The sequence below is a fragment of the Stigmatopora argus genome, chromosome 23, assembly GCF_051989625.1.
Source record: "Stigmatopora argus isolate UIUO_Sarg chromosome 23, RoL_Sarg_1.0, whole genome shotgun sequence".
NCBI classification, from domain to species: domain Eukaryota; kingdom Metazoa; phylum Chordata; class Actinopteri; order Syngnathiformes; family Syngnathidae; genus Stigmatopora; species Stigmatopora argus.
In genome coordinates this window covers 8,736,103-8,754,963 of record NC_135409.1, presented here as the reverse complement: position 1 = coordinate 8,754,963, position 18,861 = coordinate 8,736,103, and the positions used below count along the sequence as shown (strand labels likewise).

The 18,861-nt window shown below is 43.1% G+C and overlaps 1 protein-coding gene and 1 long non-coding RNA gene across 2 annotated transcripts; both read left to right on the top strand.

The window, feature by feature from the left end:
- Window positions 1-94: 94 nt before the first annotated feature.
- On the top strand, window positions 95-2,908 carry LOC144069161 (uncharacterized). Its single transcript, XR_013298395.1, has 3 exons — window positions 95-241; window positions 1,072-1,135; window positions 2,081-2,908. It is a non-coding gene; the product is annotated as an uncharacterized LOC144069161 (long non-coding RNA).
- A 1,465-nt stretch (window positions 2,909-4,373) lies between these two features.
- Window positions 4,374-16,129, top strand: gas2l3 (growth arrest-specific 2 like 3). Its single transcript, XM_077594320.1, has 9 exons — window positions 4,374-4,587; window positions 5,467-5,522; window positions 9,353-9,530; window positions 10,448-10,566; window positions 10,645-10,786; window positions 11,866-11,929; window positions 12,012-12,153; window positions 13,580-13,684; window positions 14,502-16,129. The coding sequence occupies exons 2-9, from the start codon at window positions 5,499-5,501 to the stop codon at window positions 15,711-15,713; spliced, it is 1,986 nt and encodes a 661-aa protein (XP_077450446.1). The 5' UTR covers window positions 4,374-4,587; window positions 5,467-5,498; the 3' UTR covers window positions 15,714-16,129.
- Window positions 16,130-18,861: the final 2,732 nt, after the last annotated feature.

Here is an 18,861-nt window from a genome sequence, read left to right as displayed (position 1 = left end):
TTCGAGGGACAGTACGTTGGACCATGTCAAACAAATTAATTCCGACTATTTGAATATATACGGAGTAGTATGTGAATGAGACGCAGGTGAGCCAGACCCCGCCCCCTCCAGAGGCAGACCTGCTGTGATTGGTTGGTTCGAACAGCACGCGCATAGAAGCGGTTGCGATGCCACATTCACGTTTTCCACACGGAAAATCCACTCCTTCGATGTCAATTGAAAGGATTTCTACACCCTGCTAGTAAGTTTCAAATTCTGTGATTTGTTAGTGAAATGTTTGGAAAGTTGTACAAAAGGCTCACCAAAGACTCGTGGAAAAAGTGTTTCCCATGTTTTCCACTTGCTGTTTGTTCGCTTTTTAAAACAAGCGGAGCTGTTTAGGATGCGTTCGCTTGTATTGACTCACTTTTTGTTGGATATCGATGGCTAGGTGAGAATAAACAGTTAAGAGGATCAGTGGTAGTCCTTCTAATTTGGTTGGCTGCACTTGTTGAGAAGATCATGACACGTTTTTCGGGTGAAAGTGCCTCAAAGTATTAGTAACAGACACCATTGCTGCTTATTTACCGGCTAAGGAGCCACTGCCTATCATATTGAAGAGTATAGTCGGAAATCCCTGTAGGCTCGCTTTTCATTCATTTATTTTCTGTAGCGCTTATCCACACATGGGTCGCGGGGGGTGCTGGAGCTTATCCAGGCCAAATGGGCTGGGGACACCTTGAAATGGTGGCTACCCAATCGCAGGGCACAAGGAGACAACCAACCAATCCAACATAACTAGGGGCAAGTTAGTGTTCCACCAGGGTACCAAGCAGAGAACAACTGGGATCGAACCCTTGATCTCAGAACTGTGAGGCTGACGCGCTAACCACTCTTCCACCGGCTTGCTTTTCAAAAAAAAAAAAACTTTCCGTTTTTATTTAAATGAATTATTGTATACTGTATAGCTAGAAAATGCTAATTCTGGGGGAATTGGAAATGTTTTGGTCGAAACTCCGGGGGGTGACATCCTGTTGATTCTGGGGCAGTTATGAGTCACATCCTATTAATTTGAAATAATAACCCTTTCAGGTTGAATCAAGCTAAATCCTCCGTCCATCCAACAATGCAGACGTACCCCAGTGCATACAATAAGGTAAAAAAAATCAACATTGTCTTTTGTGCCAAAATGAAGGCTTCTTAAGTTGTATTATAACAGATATTTAATCACTATGCCGTTTCAACAAGTGTAATTTAGTATAGCATACATCCATTTCAAATATATATTATTCTTCACTGCATTATTCATCATAAACTGTTCTACTCACTCCAGCCGGTAGCCTTCATTATTGCAACTGTTTTTATTGTTGCCATCTGCTTGATATTCGGCACAGTTACTAGATTTTAGGCCAAGGGCAATCTTGAGCGACTCAAATAAGACAAAAGCAAGCTTAATGAGTGAGTTAAACTGCACTTGACACATATGGGCTGCGGTGATGCACGTGCATGGACACAATAGAGATGATAATGAAATGACAGATTACCCCTCATTCATTATCTTTTTGTTGGGGGTCGTCCATTTTGTAGATCCAACTTGAAGAGTAATATGGGGTCTCTCATGCCTACTTGTATAAGACCAAGGGATGTAATCGCTTAGCTGATGCTTGGTGTTAGTCACCCAAAATTCAAAATACCGATTTTTCACGACTATATGGCACATCATATTTTTTGCCGTAGTGTCAGTAATGTGTGATATTTCTGTATTTGACACACACAAAGGACGCACCGTTTTTATAGACGCAGCTAGGCATGGCAAAACATTCAGTTCTTTTGAAGTCTTGATTGATTAGTGAGCGTCATTTCAAATTCAACATTTCTGATTGATATAATATGTATAGTAGTATAGATTTCCACAGTTTCAGAGTTATAAGTGAAAAGTATGGCAAAGTTAATGGGTGGTCATTGTAAAGAAATATAAAGCATCAATGGAAGCCAATGAGCGAAGGTCAAAGGTGGCCTAATTTTCCAAACAGTCAAATGGAAAGTTGGGGATGTTTTAATGACAGTTTTTTTTAAATCTGATTGAGAATCTGTTATGTAGGTCGAAGAATTGTGATCAGTCAGCAGGAATCGGTATATAAACCCCAACATGGATGGATTAGCATCACCAAATCAAAATGGGATTGGCAGGTGGCTTCCCCCCGTTTTTGAAGCCTTTAAGATGAGCTTTACTTCCACCGATTCACCTGGGAAACGCCGTTTTGCACGTCTGTGAATTTCTCTCACTTGGATGCACTTGTACATATTGACTTAGTCATTCTCCCCTTTTGAAATGAAGCGGGCCCCATCTGTATTGAGAGAGGGGAAACTCGCTTGGAAATGAAACACTCCTGTGACAGGATAATTAAGTCCAGACACAAAGGGCTCAGCAGGAAGGACTTTAATGGAGGGGGTGGGGAGATGGTTTTCGCCGAGGGAACGCGGCAGAACTTAGGGCAGGGTGCAGAAGGTTCATTTGGATGTGGTTTTGGCCACCAGCCAGCTCACACAGTACCCATAGGGGACCTTTGGAAATGTTAATCATTCTCATTTTTTTTCACCAGATTATCGAGATGAGATCATTTTAACTAGGGATGTCTCCATGCTGATTTTTTTTTTTCCCCCCAGTTCCGATCCGATGTTTTTTTTTTGCATGTTTTTCTGATGCCTATTTTTTTTAGACCAGTAAAAATAATGTACCTAGTGAATGTCATATTTTACCTATTAAAATAAGCCCTGCTTTTACATACATCCTCAGGAAATGCTCTGTTTATAAATATTATTAGATACCAGTGGCGGGCCATCAGGGCCTTCAAGGCCTTCTCTGCTGGCCTAAAATGTCTGAATCAAATGTTATATTTTGTCCATCAATACTTATTAAATAATTCTACGAGTCGTACGGTGTTTGTAAGGTTTTTTGGGGGTTTGTAAGGGGAATCAATAATCATTTATAAGGGCAGTTATCGGCAGAGGTTGACAGGTATACACTTGTCATCTTCAAAATTTCGCTCTGTTGGTTTAAATTCCAAAAGAAAGGATGAAATATGACATTTCCTAGGAAGATCCAAAACGCACGCGTGGGCCAGCTGTGTTATTTGTTCCTCATGTTTGGAGTCCCCACGGCATTCCTGGTGCAGAGCGCTGTAAAATCAAACGGACACTGGTTGGGAACGTTCTACTTTGAACTCCTTACATAATGTGTTTGTATTGGTCGGTGGTACGCACGGGCGCATCCTGGCTGCGTGTGCGCCACACGTGCTCGCCGAGCGTCGTGGAGGTTGATGCGTTTTGCCGTCTGGAATAGCGTTGATCCTCTTAACTGATTAGCGGCTGCGACTAGAGAGGGGAGCTGACCTGCGTGGGAGGCATTCGGACAGATGTCTAAACACACACACACACGCGTTACACACATCCTTGTTTTTTTTTCAGGCGTGAGGGTCTCTAACGTGCACTTTTGTTTTTTAACTCTCTAGCGACCGTTAACCGAGATAGACCTTCGATCCTTTTGAGTTCAATGGGTTTTTTTGCCTGTCTACACTTGCTGCACGACCATTGGCCATTATTGATTGGCTCCCTTCTATTGGACTTTAATATTCTTTTGGGAAATCTAACATTGTTACATATGAAGAATTTGAAATGAACTTTTTGAATGATATTATTCCTAAGAATGTGTTCAAATGAGACGCTGCATTGTCTTGCGTTATGGCAGGGGTGTCGGAGTCGGGTTGGTTCGCGGGCCGCTTTAACGTCAACTTGATTTCACGTGGGCCGGACCATTTTAGATATAATATTTAGATTTTTTTGAAATAAATGGATTAAAAGAACTGGATTAAAAGCCCTGATTATTCAGGTTTGTTTTTTTTTAGATCTAAAACAATGTTTATTTTAGACTGACAATCCATTGGGTGTATTGACAAAAGAACTACATATCCCAGCAGTCACTGCGCAGTACTTTTTCTACGGGGAAAATAGTAGGGTTGGGGGCTGCTTGCCGTAGTTGTGAGAGATGGTGTACCCTATCGACTGATTTGTTTTATTTTATCGTGATAACAATTTTAGTATTGGTCCATATATAAAGCGCACTGGATTATAAGGCGCCCTGTCTATTTTGGAGAAAATTTAAGACTTATGTGCGCCTTATTGTCGTGAAAATACAGTACGTCATAGTTGGCATCAACGTGTCCCTTCTACCAAACGGAGTTTGACATCCCTGATATAAAGGTTGTCTCCACTCCTGCTTCCACTCGCATTCCATCCAATGACAGCCACCTTAGGGAGGTTTGCCCTCTGGCTAGGAGATGTAAATTTGCGTGTGTGTAACGGCCACAATGCAGGCTTTGTGAAAGGGAGTTTGAAGGGGTAGCCCAGGGAAGGCACTTGATTAGTCAGGGCCCTCCTTTTTGCACCTCCTCCCGCCTCCTCCCTCCCTCGCCACTGACTCGTGCGTCGCCACTTGGGCCGGACAGCGTGCGGCGAATACACTTAGCGCAGACGGGAATGCGTTTATCGCTCTGAGAGGAGCCGGCTCGCCCGTTTCCATCACTCCGACTCTTTTTTTTATACTCTGAGGTGAGTGGCCACGTTGTCGTCTTTATCTCGTGCGGATAATGACGGCATCTGCATTTGATTGGAAGGTTATGTAAGGTGACGATTGTTGAAGAGAGATGATGCTGTTGGGCTTGGAGGAGGGGGACTATTGCCTCAGCTGGCTTGAGCAAATGATCAATGTTATTAGAAGCTTCATGCTGGGATTGCTTTTCTCCCCCATTCCCTCCCATCCAGCACACTCCCCCCTTTTGACAAACACTCTCACGAATACACACCCGCAGGCAGAGACATTTGAGGGTAATCCTTCACATCCTGTGTGGGAAAGGGCAAGAAAGGGAGCTCCGTGGCTAACGTCACTTCCTCGTGAGAAAGTCCGTAAACTCGTTTCTTTTCATAGCCATCACCGACGGACGATTGTGGGCCGTGGAAGCGCTGTGTCTAATTAAGAATGCCGTACAATTAGAGGACTCGACTGAAATGAGTGAGCGATGGAATTTCTCATTGACCCACTTTGGAATATTGCACTCACAAAAAGATAATTGTTGAAGTTGTAGGAAATCTTTTGTTATTTGGAAAAAAAGAGGAATTTTTACATTCTTAAATGTGTTTATGTTTTGAAGCAATTTTAGAAATGAGTGCGTCGGACTCACAGTTCTAAGATTGAGGGTTTGATCACAGGTTCCAGCCTTTTTTGCATGGGTTTTCTCTGGGTACTCCGGTTTCAGGCATGCTGGGTAGGCTGGTTGAACACTCTAGGTTGCCCCTAGGTATGAATGAATGGTTGTTTGTCTCCTAGCGCCATGCGATTGTCAATTCCGGTGTGAAAAACAAATGAATGAGTTAAAGATGTCAAGTAAATTTATATATATATTTTATTTTATTTTATTTTTTTCTCCATAGAATGAAAAAGTGAATCATCTGTGATTGCATTGATGGCTGTCCAGACGGGCATCCAGGTAAGCTTTTCGCAACGATCCAATCAAAATGATGTGTTAAGACATATTTTTAATCAAGTGTGTGAAACGTCTCAGCAATAATTTGACCAAAAAAAGCCCTTTGCTTTAGGTCAAGGATATCAGACAGTTCGCGGGCTGCGTTAACGTCAACTCGATTTATTTTAGATATAATATTTAGATTTTTTTAATATATAAATGGATTAAAAGAACTGGATTAAAAGCCCTGAATATTCTGTTTTTTATAGATCTAAAACAATGTTTATTTTAGCTTTTTTATATATATTTTTAGATTTTAGAAAATGATTTTTTGAACTAAAAATAGAAAAAAAAAGACTAAAAATAACAATTATTGATTTAAAAGGGTGAAAATCAGGAAATTGAATATACATCTATACTCTTCATTTTAATTTGATCCTAAAACAGAAAGTCGGCACTCATGATTTACTTTCCCGGGCCACACAAAATGATGCGGCGGGCCAGATTTGGCCCCCGGGCCGCCACTTTGACAAGTGCTTTAGGTGAAATGTACTAACTGTATTACACACATTAAATGAATAGTACCTCCCCTACTTGGAGCTCCTCTCGCCCACTAGGCAAGACTTAGTAGTTCTGATATTTTCACCCTATTGTGTATTCCAACTAGTTATTTTGTTACCAAAAAACATAGACATTTGTCTGTGAACGCGGCAAGTGAAGCAAGTCCACCTGTGTCGCGGTTCTGGTTCCGCGGTGTCTGTCGAGACCCCGAGGAGTGTCTTTTGCACATTTTTGGGAGGCTTCCCGGAATGTGAGCTGTACTTTTTTTCCCCTTCCACTCCCAGCAACCAATGTCAGCCATGCTAAAATGCAAAACAACAGATGTCTCAAGTTACATTTCATCACGGCTCCTCATGGGATGTAATATGTGACGGAGAATCACAGTGAGGCGTCTTGACAAGTATTACTAATATTGAGTAAAAACCCATTTGAACCAGGCATGTATAGCCAGAAATTGTAATTGTATGTTACTAGTGCTTCCCGAGCATCGACAAAATGATAAAGGTGCACTAAATCAGATTCATTGATTGGGTGTTATCCAAGAGGCCATGTGGCGATATCGATCCGGCGTGACTTCTGGTTGCGTCACGCGCCGTGTTCAATAAACCGTCCCGGAACACGTCATTAAAAGTGAGCATCTGCAAAGTCTAATTTGTCACGTGCACCCGTTAGCAAAGTTACGCAACCGAGAGGACGAAACAATAGCTTAAGGCGCTAGATCAGGTGTCAAAGTGGTGGCCCGGGGGCCAGATCTGGCCCGCCGCATCATTTTGTGTGGCCCGAGAAAATAAATCATGAGTGCCGACTTTCTGTTTTAGGATCAAATTAAAATGAAGAGTATAGATGTATATTCAATTTCCTGATTTTCACCCTTTTAAATCAATCATTGTCATTTTTTAATCCATTTTTTCTGTGTTTTTAGTTCAAAATCTTTTTGTAAAATCTTAAAATATATTTAAAAAAAGCTAAAATAAACATTGTTTTAGATCTAACAAAAACCTGAATATTCAGGGATTTTAATCCATTTATTTAAAAAAAAATTATATCTAAAATGGTCAAGGTCCACATGAAATCAAGTTGACGTGGCCCGCAAACCAACCCGAGTCTGACAACCTTGCGCTAGATGAGTCAGACGGAATGAGCGTTTAAAAAAAAAAGAAGTAATAATTAAAGGACGAATAAAAAGGGTCTTGAAAATGCTAATGTGTGCATATTAGGCTGATTTGGGGTGCACCTTTGACCTTCGTCCAATTCCGGGAGACTTGAAGGCCCTCGCTATAAGTGGCTCAAGTTAAGAGCATCAGCTCAACTCGATAAGGGTAAAATCTAATGTACGGCCACACGCTGAGTTAAATCTCCACACTATGCTTGCATTTAGTTGCTGGATTATCAGTCCACATTCCACTAGAAAGAAAATGCTTAATTGGCTGATCTGCCAATGCTACTAATCCACTCACAATGGAAAAAAAGACCAGAATGCCTTTTTATATAATGCGTTATTAATGCTACAACAATATCGAGAAGATGGACATAATGTCGTGTCGAACTGAATTTTGTTGCGTAACGCGTTTTTCCAGCTGAGTCGATCCGGTTCTTTTCATACACCTATTAGCGGCAGAACATCAGGTGTGTCCGGGTTCGGAGGAGTTCACGTTGAAACCGGTTAGCACCGCTCCAGGTTTCATCTAATCAAGTCAAAGTTGCCCGCAGTAGACTAAGCTCAACTCATTGTATAAATGACTTTGAATTGCCATTATTGTGAACACTGGAATCCAGTGTTGTTGAATTGAGTCATTGTATTTTTCCTATTTACCGTATTTTCACTACTAAGGCGCACATAAAAGTCTTAAATTTTCTCCAAAATAGACAGGGCGCCTTATAATCCAGTGCGCTTTATATATGGACCAATACTAAAATTGTTATCACGATAAAATCAAATAAATCAGTCGATGGGACAACTACGGCAAGCAGCCCCCGACTCTACTATTTTCCCGTAGATAAAGTACTGCAAAGTGACTGCTGGGATATAGAGTTCTTAATACACCGTGTTTACGTGTGGGTGTAGCATGCAAGAACTATATATCCCAGAAGTCACTCCACACCGGAACCCAGAAATAGGCTGCTTCCGGTAGCCAGCGCTATTGCGTTTCGATGTTAATCCATATATGATATATATGCGTCTAAAAAAAACAGTGCGTCCTTTGTGTGTTTAAAATACAGAAATAGCACTCGTTACTGAGACAGCGGCTAAAAATACGATGCGCCATATAGTCGTGAAAATACGGTAAATACATCCAGAAGGGTTTGGTCATTGAACCCCAAAGCACATTTCTGCATAATTCACTCATAGTTTAGCCTCTGTTCCTCGTCCCACCAAGTTTCCTGTTTGTTGGCAGAACAAACGGGAGTATTTCAAGACCGTGACAAGACTGCCTTGTTTTCTGCCAGTAACTCATGGCAGCGGAATGAATGTCTTAATATCACCGCGCGACATGTAATGGATGTCAAGATTATGGCCTCAAGCGAGGAGGGGCAGGGTCGTCATCCAATAGAAGTTATGCAACATCTGTCTGTCCAGATGAGTCATCTTAATGGACATGTGCTTCTCATTTAGCCTTCCGCCATCGCAGTTTGTAAACAATGATAGGCCACGCGAGAGTCGCGAGATGGATTCGAGAAGACGTGAGCGCGAGGAGCCGAGATCCGTTGCTCGCCGCAAGCACGCCGTTTAGCAAAGCGCGGCGCTCTCTCGATTCTCCGGCTGCCAGGTTGACTTACGAGGGGGTAATTTGGGTGTATATCTGCAATACAAAAAAATGTTTTCTAGGATTTTTTTTTGCAAGAGAACACTGTAGACAAGCCAAGTGAAGGCGCCAATCCTCAATCCCCCCCCCCGTGAACTCCCCACCCACTGCGGGGGGAAATGGAGCGGCTCAAATCACAACACTGTCGAGTCACTACTGGGGTGTGGGAGAACGGAAAACCACTAAATACAGGGTTTTCCCTGCAAGGGTTTTTCTTTCAGGGGCAAACTGTCTTTGGAAAATAGAATTGGACTCTGAATAGCAACAAGAAAGCTGATCTGAGGGCTCGGAAGGGATACAATGAAAGCCTTCAACGCCCTCTAATATTTGGCATGTCTTCAGTGGGAATGGGAACAATTGACTTTCAGTGTATCACATGACTTTGTCCGTCATAGTAGTGCTGGAAACGCAACACCTTGGCGCATTTGTAAGGCAATTTGGTTTGCATGGCACTGTTCAAAGACAAAACTAATCGCCCGTCTTCCCCAGGTATGCTTTGGAGAAAAGTTCGACGCCCCCGTGTTGAGCCCCCGTAGCCCGTTGGCGCAGCGTCACGGCCCCGGATTGGCTGACGTCTTCCAGTACGACCAGTGGCTAGCAGTTCGACATGAAGCCACTTTGGTGCCCATGCAAGAAGACCTGGCTATCTGGCTCACTGGCATGCTGGGTAGGTAGAACTATTCGGGTAAAGGATTATGGTCGGACCGGACGCTTGGTCGGACCGGACGCTTGGTCGGACCGGACGCTTGGTTGGACCGGACGCTTGGTCGGACCGGACGCTTGGTCGGACCGGACGCTTGGTCGGACCGGACGCTTGGTCGGACCGGACGCTTGGTCGGACCGGACGCTTGGTCGGACCGGACGCTTGGTCGGACCCGACGTTACTGTTGAAACCAGCTCTCAAAATTACAATCATGAGAGAAAGAGAGAGTGAGTTTAATATCTAAATATCTAATATCAAAATATCAACAGTAAACTGTCATAATTTGACAGCGAGCGAACCCGGCGACCAAGCGTCCGGTCACGGCGGATTATAGTTCCAGGGACTTTCAGCAATCCAAACACAAAAACCTTTTTGCCAATCCCGTTCTTTATTTTGTCATCTTTTGTCGCCCTTTTGGTTTTGGACTGGACCAGGAAAGAAAATGAAACAGGACCTAGTGTTTTTTTTTTTTTTCTATCAGTGCGAGGAATGCAGACAAGAGTTATGGGCAACGTGACTAGAATGACCCTTACTGTCTTGTTTCTTTACAAACTTGACTGGGAACCTCTCAAGTCAGGTGCAAGGGGGTTTGGTTTCAAGCCACTGTTGTTATGTGGACTCACCCAAAAAAAAGGAGCTTTTGTACCATCATTGTAGACTTTCTGCCTATTAGAATTCAGAGGCTTTTGTGACGCTCCCTTTGGGGAGAGATTTACAATGACCACCAATGGGAGGGCCCCAGTCTTTGACACTAACTTTTCTAAAGCTCAGACTTTTCTAGGTTATTTATTTATTTATTTTAAAGTGGTGTTCAGTGGCACACACCGATCACATCCTGTGAAATGCTATCAACAACAAAATGTTTTTTTTTTTCTTTGCAGAAGTGGAAGTCCGGGCCGAATTCTTCATGGAGGAGCTCAACAACGGCGTCAAACTTTGTCAGCTTATCGGCGTCCTGCAGACTAAGATCGCCCAGAGTTGCCCCTCTGCGCTTGCAAAGGTGAGGCGGCACTCCATTAAAATAGAATTCTTCCAATGCTAATCTCGCTAATGTTAATTGTTTTCCATCATCCGACAGCTCTTTCCTACAAGAAAAGTGGCCTGTAAACGTGACGCTTCTCCAGGTTCCTTCTTCGCCCGCGACAACACCGCCAACTTCCTGTCCTGGTGCCGGCACATCGGCGTGGGAGAGACGTACCTCTTTGAATCGGAGGGTCTCGGCAAGTTGTGAATTTTTACTTCCGACCCTTATCTTTCCGTCTACGATCGGAGCTCAGATCTATTGCATTGTTTGTCTACACGTGTTGCACAACCATTGGCCATGAACAAAGACGCCAATGCTAAATGTCATTGTTTACCGAGAACACATTTCTGGATAAAAGAAGCTTAGAGATTTTTGCTGGAAAAGGGCTGAATTCAATAAGCTCCAGTCAGGTTGATTAGCTGAACATGTTTGTTAATCCTTAAAAACGTCTTAATGATGTAATAGGATCTGTGCTAAAAGGCAATCAACCCTGAGTAGTTTGGTTTTCTTTTATTTCAGATAACTTTATTCCCAGTCATACCGTATTTTCTCGCATATACAGTGGTACCTCGACATACGATCTTAATCCGTTCCGGGACTGAGATCGTATGTCGAGCTTTTCGTAACTCCAGCGAACGTTTCCCATTGAAATGACCTAAAAACAAATTAATTTGTTCCAACCCTCTAAAAAAACACCAAAAACAGGATATTGGATTGGATATTTGTCGCTCCAAAAAATAATGACTGAATCGAGGGTCATATGCGCACAAATTAGACTTGACTCTCAGAAATACAACGTGCGATGATTTTTTTCTTAAGATTTTCCCTTCAGAGTAACAACACATTTGTACTCCCTATTAAAACCATGAATATGGGGGTGAAAATTGTGAATCAGGGGGCATCCTATACGAGACAAATTGTCAAATTCAACCATTTTAAGACAATATTAAGGGTACGCCTTATACGCGGCTAATATGAGAGAAAATACGGCATGTCTCCCAAACAAAAATCGCAGTGAGGCTTCAAGCTGTTACATTAATATCTGTATACTTCTGCTCCAAATTCATGTTCCCTTCCTTCTGCATGATTCACCCAGCATTCCTCTTCAGGGTATAATTAACATCCAAAGTCACGTTTTCAAGCCTCGCACCTCTGTCGTCCCGCTCTGTCCGCCGGATGTTGTCTAACAAGAGCCGATAGGACAGCTGCTGCCTTCCATTATTCACTGGCAAAGTTTGGATGTTCATTTTTTTTGCGCTTGCTCTTCCTCCCCAGTGCTACACAAGGAACCCAGGCAGGTCTGCTTATGCCTGCTCCAAATCGGACGCATTGTCTCCAAGTACGTCTTGAAACGTGGCCATTTTTACTGACGGCTCGTGCGGAAATGCCCATAGTTTGATGTTCCCGCGGACTGGTTTTAGGTACGGCGTGGAGCCTCCCGTGTTGGTGAAATTGGAGAAGGAGATAGAGCTGGAGGAAAGCCTTCTTCTGAGCGAGGAGCCTCCACCAGCGGTCCAGACCTTCAGCGTTTGCTGCCAGCATGGCGGCCTCTACCATTCTGGGGTGAGCTTTATGATAGGTTTATTAATTAGTCTTTAATAAAACAGAGAGACATCATTTGGCATACTCTAGCTACCAACTTGCAAGGAAAATCACTCCCGACTCGTCCTCGTCCAAGATGATTCTAAAGGACCGAATGCATCTCCTGCCAATTTAAGACATCCAATCAAAACAATGACAAGGTTATCTATTCAATCCAATTGCATAAGCGAATAACACAAGTGTCCTCGTGCTTACTTGGTCCCAACATAAAGCACAAATTAATTTATAGCTTCATTACCTATTAAAATGCTTAATGAACATATAATAACATCCCGGAATAACCCCAACACTTTGCCTTTATTTAGCAATTTGCGCTAAAGTGGCGGCCAATCGGCTTTGCCGCTTCACCGGCACGCCGCAGGGGGGGCGATGTGCCATGCGTCATGCGCCATCTGACCACGTGACGCTCCCGCCGGCGCTCCGTGACCCGCCGCGGCACGTGCCGTTTAGGCTTCACGCATGTGGGACAGAAATTAACTTGATGTTCGTTTATTTTTATTTTTAGGGGTAAACAATAGGCTGACTTTGATTGGATTGCTAGCATCTTCATTGAAGCAAATCAGTGGCGCGCCGTGCATTTTCTCGTAGCGCCTTCAACGAATCAATCCAACCCTCAAAAACGATTTTATGGCTATGAAACCTCTATTGCAACTACAGCTGCGACACATAAAAAATAATCAATAATAACCTCATACAATTGAAATATTTTTTAGGAATATACCCATGTTTTACTCACCAAAAATCCTTTTTAACTGTACACAATATCCATCCTCCTTTCTTCCTTCCTTCTTTTCTATCGCCATCGACGCTAATGCTGAAAGTCGAGCCTGTCCTGTCGTATTTCTGGCATAGTCCGTCTTGAAAATGGCTTTAAATCAACACAACAATATATTTGCATGTGCAGCTCGCTCCAAATACAGTTTGCTAGCTCTGGCTAATCCACGCTCTGACTAGCCAATCATAGTTGATGAAAGCGATGACGTATCCCTATGCCTGCGACAAGGCATTGTGGTGTTGCCAACTCGAAATCTGATTGGTTAAAGCAACAGTCTTATCGATGCTTGTTTAATTCAGCAGAGCCTGCAGAACTCACTGTGAAGGCCTTGAGGCAGATTTCTGACCCTGGCAACAAATAATGGCTGAAATGTGATTGGTTAAATGCTTCAATATGAAAACACACATCTGGAAGCAATGCAACCAGGGGGAAAGGAAGCTAACAGACAATTTGGAATTATTTAATAAGTATTGATGGACATAATATATGATTCAGATATTTCTTAGGCCAGCAGAGAAGGCCCTGACGGCCCGCCACTGAAGCAAATCCCCCCCCCCAAAAAAAATGAAGCCTGGCTCAAAGTGCACTATTGTCTCTTTTGTTGGTATTCAGGAGCACGGCGGGGACGAGCCACCTTGCAACTGCTCCAACAGAGTGTCCATTGAGTACCTGTCAGAGGGTCGCTACCGACTTGGGGACAAGACCATCTTTATTCGAGTGAGAGCCCTAAACACAATTACGCACATACACACTCACCCACACAAAGTGTTGGTAATAGGCTATTCCACGTTGGTAATCCAAACCCTCAAAGGAGCAGTGTGTATTGAGAAGGCTCCTGTTGTTCCAGATGGAATTGGATATTCCCTGAGGGAACAATTACCTGAAACCAGCAAACTTTTTTTTTTGTAGGCACCCATTGCTTTCTCAGCTTTTTAAAAAAAAAATTATAATGACCCACAATTTTTACAACAGACATTTTCATGTCCTTTAGTGATCTCATATCAGAACTGCTAAATATTGCGGATCTTCCACAGTCACTTATTATCGAACTACTAAATAGGCATTTTGTATCTACAAAATACTACAAAAATCCCACCCAAAAAAATCAAGCAATATTTTTTTTACATCAATTTACACCAAAAAAATCTTTTTTTTTGGCTCGCCATTTTAATTTATCATGACGATTAATTTGGAAACGCAACCTAGTGTTCTGAATGCATTTTGCACGTTGTTAAAACGTTCAATTATTTTGAAAGTAGCGTGGTCACTTCCTCTTCAACGACATGCGTGTTACTTATACAAGCCTTAAACATACAAATGCACTTATATAACACTGAATCAACTTAGAAACAAATTCAACTTATGAACAATTGCTCGGAACCTAACTCGTTCGTAAGTAGGGGAGCGTCTGTATTGTTTACGTGTTAGTACCAGTTAAGCTTTTCATCCTCCAACAGAGGACCTTGTTAGTGAAAATACACTTGTCTCGAAGGTGCTTCTTCCCGACGAATTAACATTCAACGTTGCTCCTCAGATGCTTCACGGCAAACACGTGATGGTTCGGGTCGGTGGCGGTTGGGACACGCTGCGTGGCTTCCTCAGCAAATACGACCCTCTACGCGTGCTTCAGTTCACCACTTTGGAGCAGAAGATTCTGGCCTTTCAGAAGGGCCCACCGGGCCTGGGGGGCCACCACGGCGCCGCAACAACGGCGCCGCCTCCCGAAATGGACCCTTTGGCTGCCGTCGACGACATCGTCTCTTCATCCTCCTGCTCCTCCTCCTCTTCCTCGTCGTCCTCTTGCTCCTCCGGCTCGGCCAGCAAGACGACCACACCCGTCCCGGGACAGACGTGTCGCTCGTACGCCGCCACGCCCGTCTGTACGCCCACCTTGCCCAGAAAAGGGGTCGCGCCGGCACCAAAGAAGAACCTCCAGGCAAGCGCACCAATGCCGAGGAAGCCTACCCAACTGCCTCTGCCCGTCAGCGGCAAAACCTCCTCCTGGTCTTTGCCCAACACCCCCGTGGGCAACTCCAAGCATCCTCCCAGTCTGGTTCAGGCGCAACGTAAGGCCGCAACGCCCCAATCGGAGCTCTACTCTACGTCCAAACAGAGGCTTAGACCACCCACGCGAGCGCCCGCTTCGCAACCCAGGAGTCCGGTATGCCCCGAGCCTTCTTCCAAATGCCCCAAACCCTCAAGTCCCACCAGCAGCACCGCCAAAGATGGCAAACCCCCGACGGGCGTCACCCAACGCTCCCGCTTAGCGCAGCGCCGCCCCGGCTCCCCTGCTTCGCGCCTCCGTTTAGAGACGACGAGAAGGGTCCGTGGGGCGACGCGCGTGACTCCTTCGCCAACCGATACCGGCTCGCCGTCAGCCTCACCGGCGCCGCCGAAGCCCTCGTCGCCGCCGATTAAAGACGGCACGGCCAAAGGCAAGGTTGCCGCCCCACTCCCACGAGGCATCACCGTCCCCTGGCGTGTCCCCGGGGCCAACGCCGCCCCAATTCCCAGCATTAAAAGCAAGCCGAAAGAAGCCTCAAGCACACAGAAAGCGCTTCAGAAAGCAGCCGCTTCGACGACCGTGGTTAAATCCGCATCACGTGGCGTCAACACCCCCCAAAAGCCCTCCTTGGATGTCAAAACAAAAGGAGATACCACGACAGGCAGAAAAATCCCTCAGTACAGGGCAAAACGTGATGACCCTTATTTTGAAATGAACTGTCGGAGAAGACAGAAAACCTAAAGGGGTGGGGGGGAAAAAAGCACTTTGAGAATGTACTTTTATTTTTTTTTAATACTGAAAGTTGCACAGTGTGTACAAACACTTTTTAAGGAAGAAAAGGTTACAAATAAACTACTGATCAAACACATCCCTTTAAATATATATTTGACCTTGCCATGCATCGCTTAGTGAACGTTCAAAGCAGTATAGTTGTCTTTTTATATGCTTTCTAATGTCGGGGTGTGTGTGTTGAAATTCTAGTTTTTTATGTGGTGTTGGTCTGTTTATAAATAGATTATATACAGTTTTATTAAAAGGCTTTTTTTTTGTTTGGCACTTTACAGAAACCTCTGTTTGTCATATTTTGAATGTTGATTGTGTCTTTTGTTCCAGATAACTTTTAATGTTTTTTTTTTTCATTAAATCAATGAAAAATACATCTTGGTACTTTGCATTTTCATTTCAAAAGAGAAACAGGCAACAAACATCTAAAAGATATTGTCCTAAATCAGGGGTAGGGAACCTATGGCTCGGGAGCCACATGTAGCTCTTCTGATGGGTGCATGTGGCTCTTTGCTAGCCTGTGAGGTAAACTATGTTTTTAAACCGCTGGTGACAGAGCCGAGTCCCGAATGCACCAATAGGAGTGTCACGTCGGCACTATGGCACTGACAGTACCTCTAAATTTAATCATCTTTTTAAAAATTATATTTTTATTAGACTTTTCTGCATGCACATTTTCATTGGTTAGCAACTGTGCAACAGTGCTGTCAAAATAATTCATTTAGTACTTTAAAAGTATTAAAATGACCCCAAAAAAGTCACATCTCATTTTCACATTTTTACACTAAAATTCTGAGTATGGCTCTCAAAGAAATAAAATTTGAAAATATGAATTGTTTATGGCTCTTTCCATCAAAAAGGTTCCCGACCCCGGTCCTAAATGATGGTCCGCAATATAAAGAAAATGAATAACGTATGTTCTCTGGTCTGGTGAGAAAGATGGAGACTTGTGTCTAGTGGGCCGCACCCTTCCCATTCAGCATCATAAATACTTCACTCACAGTCTTGTCCCTTTTAAACTTCCTTGTAATTCAATATTTCTCTGTTGTAAAGCCTGTAAATATACAAGTCTTTGAAAATTGTTGATGTTAAATTCAAAGTACCCAACAGTGTTACCCGATATGCAAAATACATTTCTGAGTGGAAACTATAAGAAATTGAATATTCCAGTGCAACCCAGGTAAGATATTTTATTCGTGTGGGCCTTTAAAAATCTTATACAGATTACGCCACCCAAAAAAAATATTAAAATGTGTTAGAAATATGAATTAAATAGGATGTACTGTGTATATCTGCACATAAATAAAGCTTCTAGGAAAATGCATTGACCTTTTCTTAGCCACAGTTGGCTCCAAACATTGAACTGAGGCCCTCTCTAGTGGTAAAACTACATATTACATTGCCATTCAAAAGGACAGATTAAAGCATTAATAGCAAAAGGGGGCCTATATATTGCATCACCATTCAAAAGGACGGATTAAAGCATTAATAGAAAAGGGGAGGGTTTCATTTTGCATTTCCATTGCTACGATTAAATGGCAAAGCACTTTAAAGTTTTATTTGCACAGAGGTAAAGTGCTATGAGCAAACAATAACACTAAATTCAAAGCCAGAGATGAGTTGTGTGTGCAGGTTAACACAAGGTAGAGCCACAATCCAGACTGGGACTCCTCTAACCGCTCCAAGTGACCTAAAACTTGGGACTAGAAGACACCCGGGGGAGGTGTAAGGACGTTACATGCAGTTGGCGTCCCACTGAGATCTTTTGTCTTGCTACTTTGCCCGTACTTTGCTCCCTTTTGGGCCATATGCCACTAGAGGCCATGCTGTCACATCACATGACAATCTTTGTTGTGTGATGGCCTGACTGGCACATTGACCATGCCATGGAAATGTATATTAATTGCATTTACAAATGAATACATATTTTTGCTGATAAAAAGATATTATTTAAGTACACTGGGAAAAACCTTCTATCTATGATTCATCATTAAATTTGAGCAAAAATGCTAATAATTTAAGACAAAGTATACACAAGCAGTCAAGCCTACATGACCATTTCAGCAGTGGCTGGTCGTCAGGGCCTTCAAGGCCTTCTCTGCTGGCCGAAGAAATATCTGAATCATATATTATATTTTGTCCATCAATACTTAGTTAGCAGTCCAGGGAGACAACGTTTAGGGTAAAGAGCCTCCTCAGTGAACGGAATGCTAATATATGCGAGGCATGGCCGTTGAAAATGAGGACACGCACGTGCCCGATGTGCCAAGTGATGGGTGTTTTTCAAGAAAATACGACTACGAGAGCCTGGCGTCCACTTATGATGACATCATTTGGCTCAGAAACTGCATGATGAAAAAAGATAATTCTTTGTTTTTACACTCATCAGGTCCCAAGTAGCCTAAATATCGAAGAGAAACTAAAAATGCATGCCTTGCAAGAGTTTGGGTCTTAGGAGGTTAAGTCACTAGTGAAGATTCGTGCCAGTAGGCCTTGACCCCTGCATTAGTCAGGGTCTTGTCGAGCAAGTCGTACCAAATATTGACTGATTGGTTAAAGCAACAGTCTTATCGAGGCTTGTTTAATGCAGCAGAGCCTGCAGAACTGATTGTGAAGGCCTAGAGGCAGATTTCTGACCCTGGCAACAAATAATGGCTGAAATGTGATTGGTTAAATGCTTCAATATGAAAACACATCTGGAAGCAGCGCAACCAGGGGGAAAAACAATGAAAGGAAGCTAACAGACTATTTGGAATTATTTAATAAGTATTCATGGACAAAACATAATTAACATCAGTCTGTGATTCAGATATTTTTTGGGGGGCCAGCAGAGAAGGCCTTGCAGGCCCTGACGGTCCATCACTGGTTCTCTACCTATATTAGTGTTCACAGAAATTTCCCCCGACTCTCCTCAAAAGAGCTTTCTTAGACTTTACACCACATTTACATACAATTTAGTTTTAAAAAATGATGTCAAAAAATAACTTGCCTGAATGATATTCTTCATTTTCAGAACAAAACAAAAAACAATGCTGACACAAGCACTTGAATAAAAACATATCTTTTAATGAGTTTGTGTTGGATTTCAAATAAAGGCAGACAAATG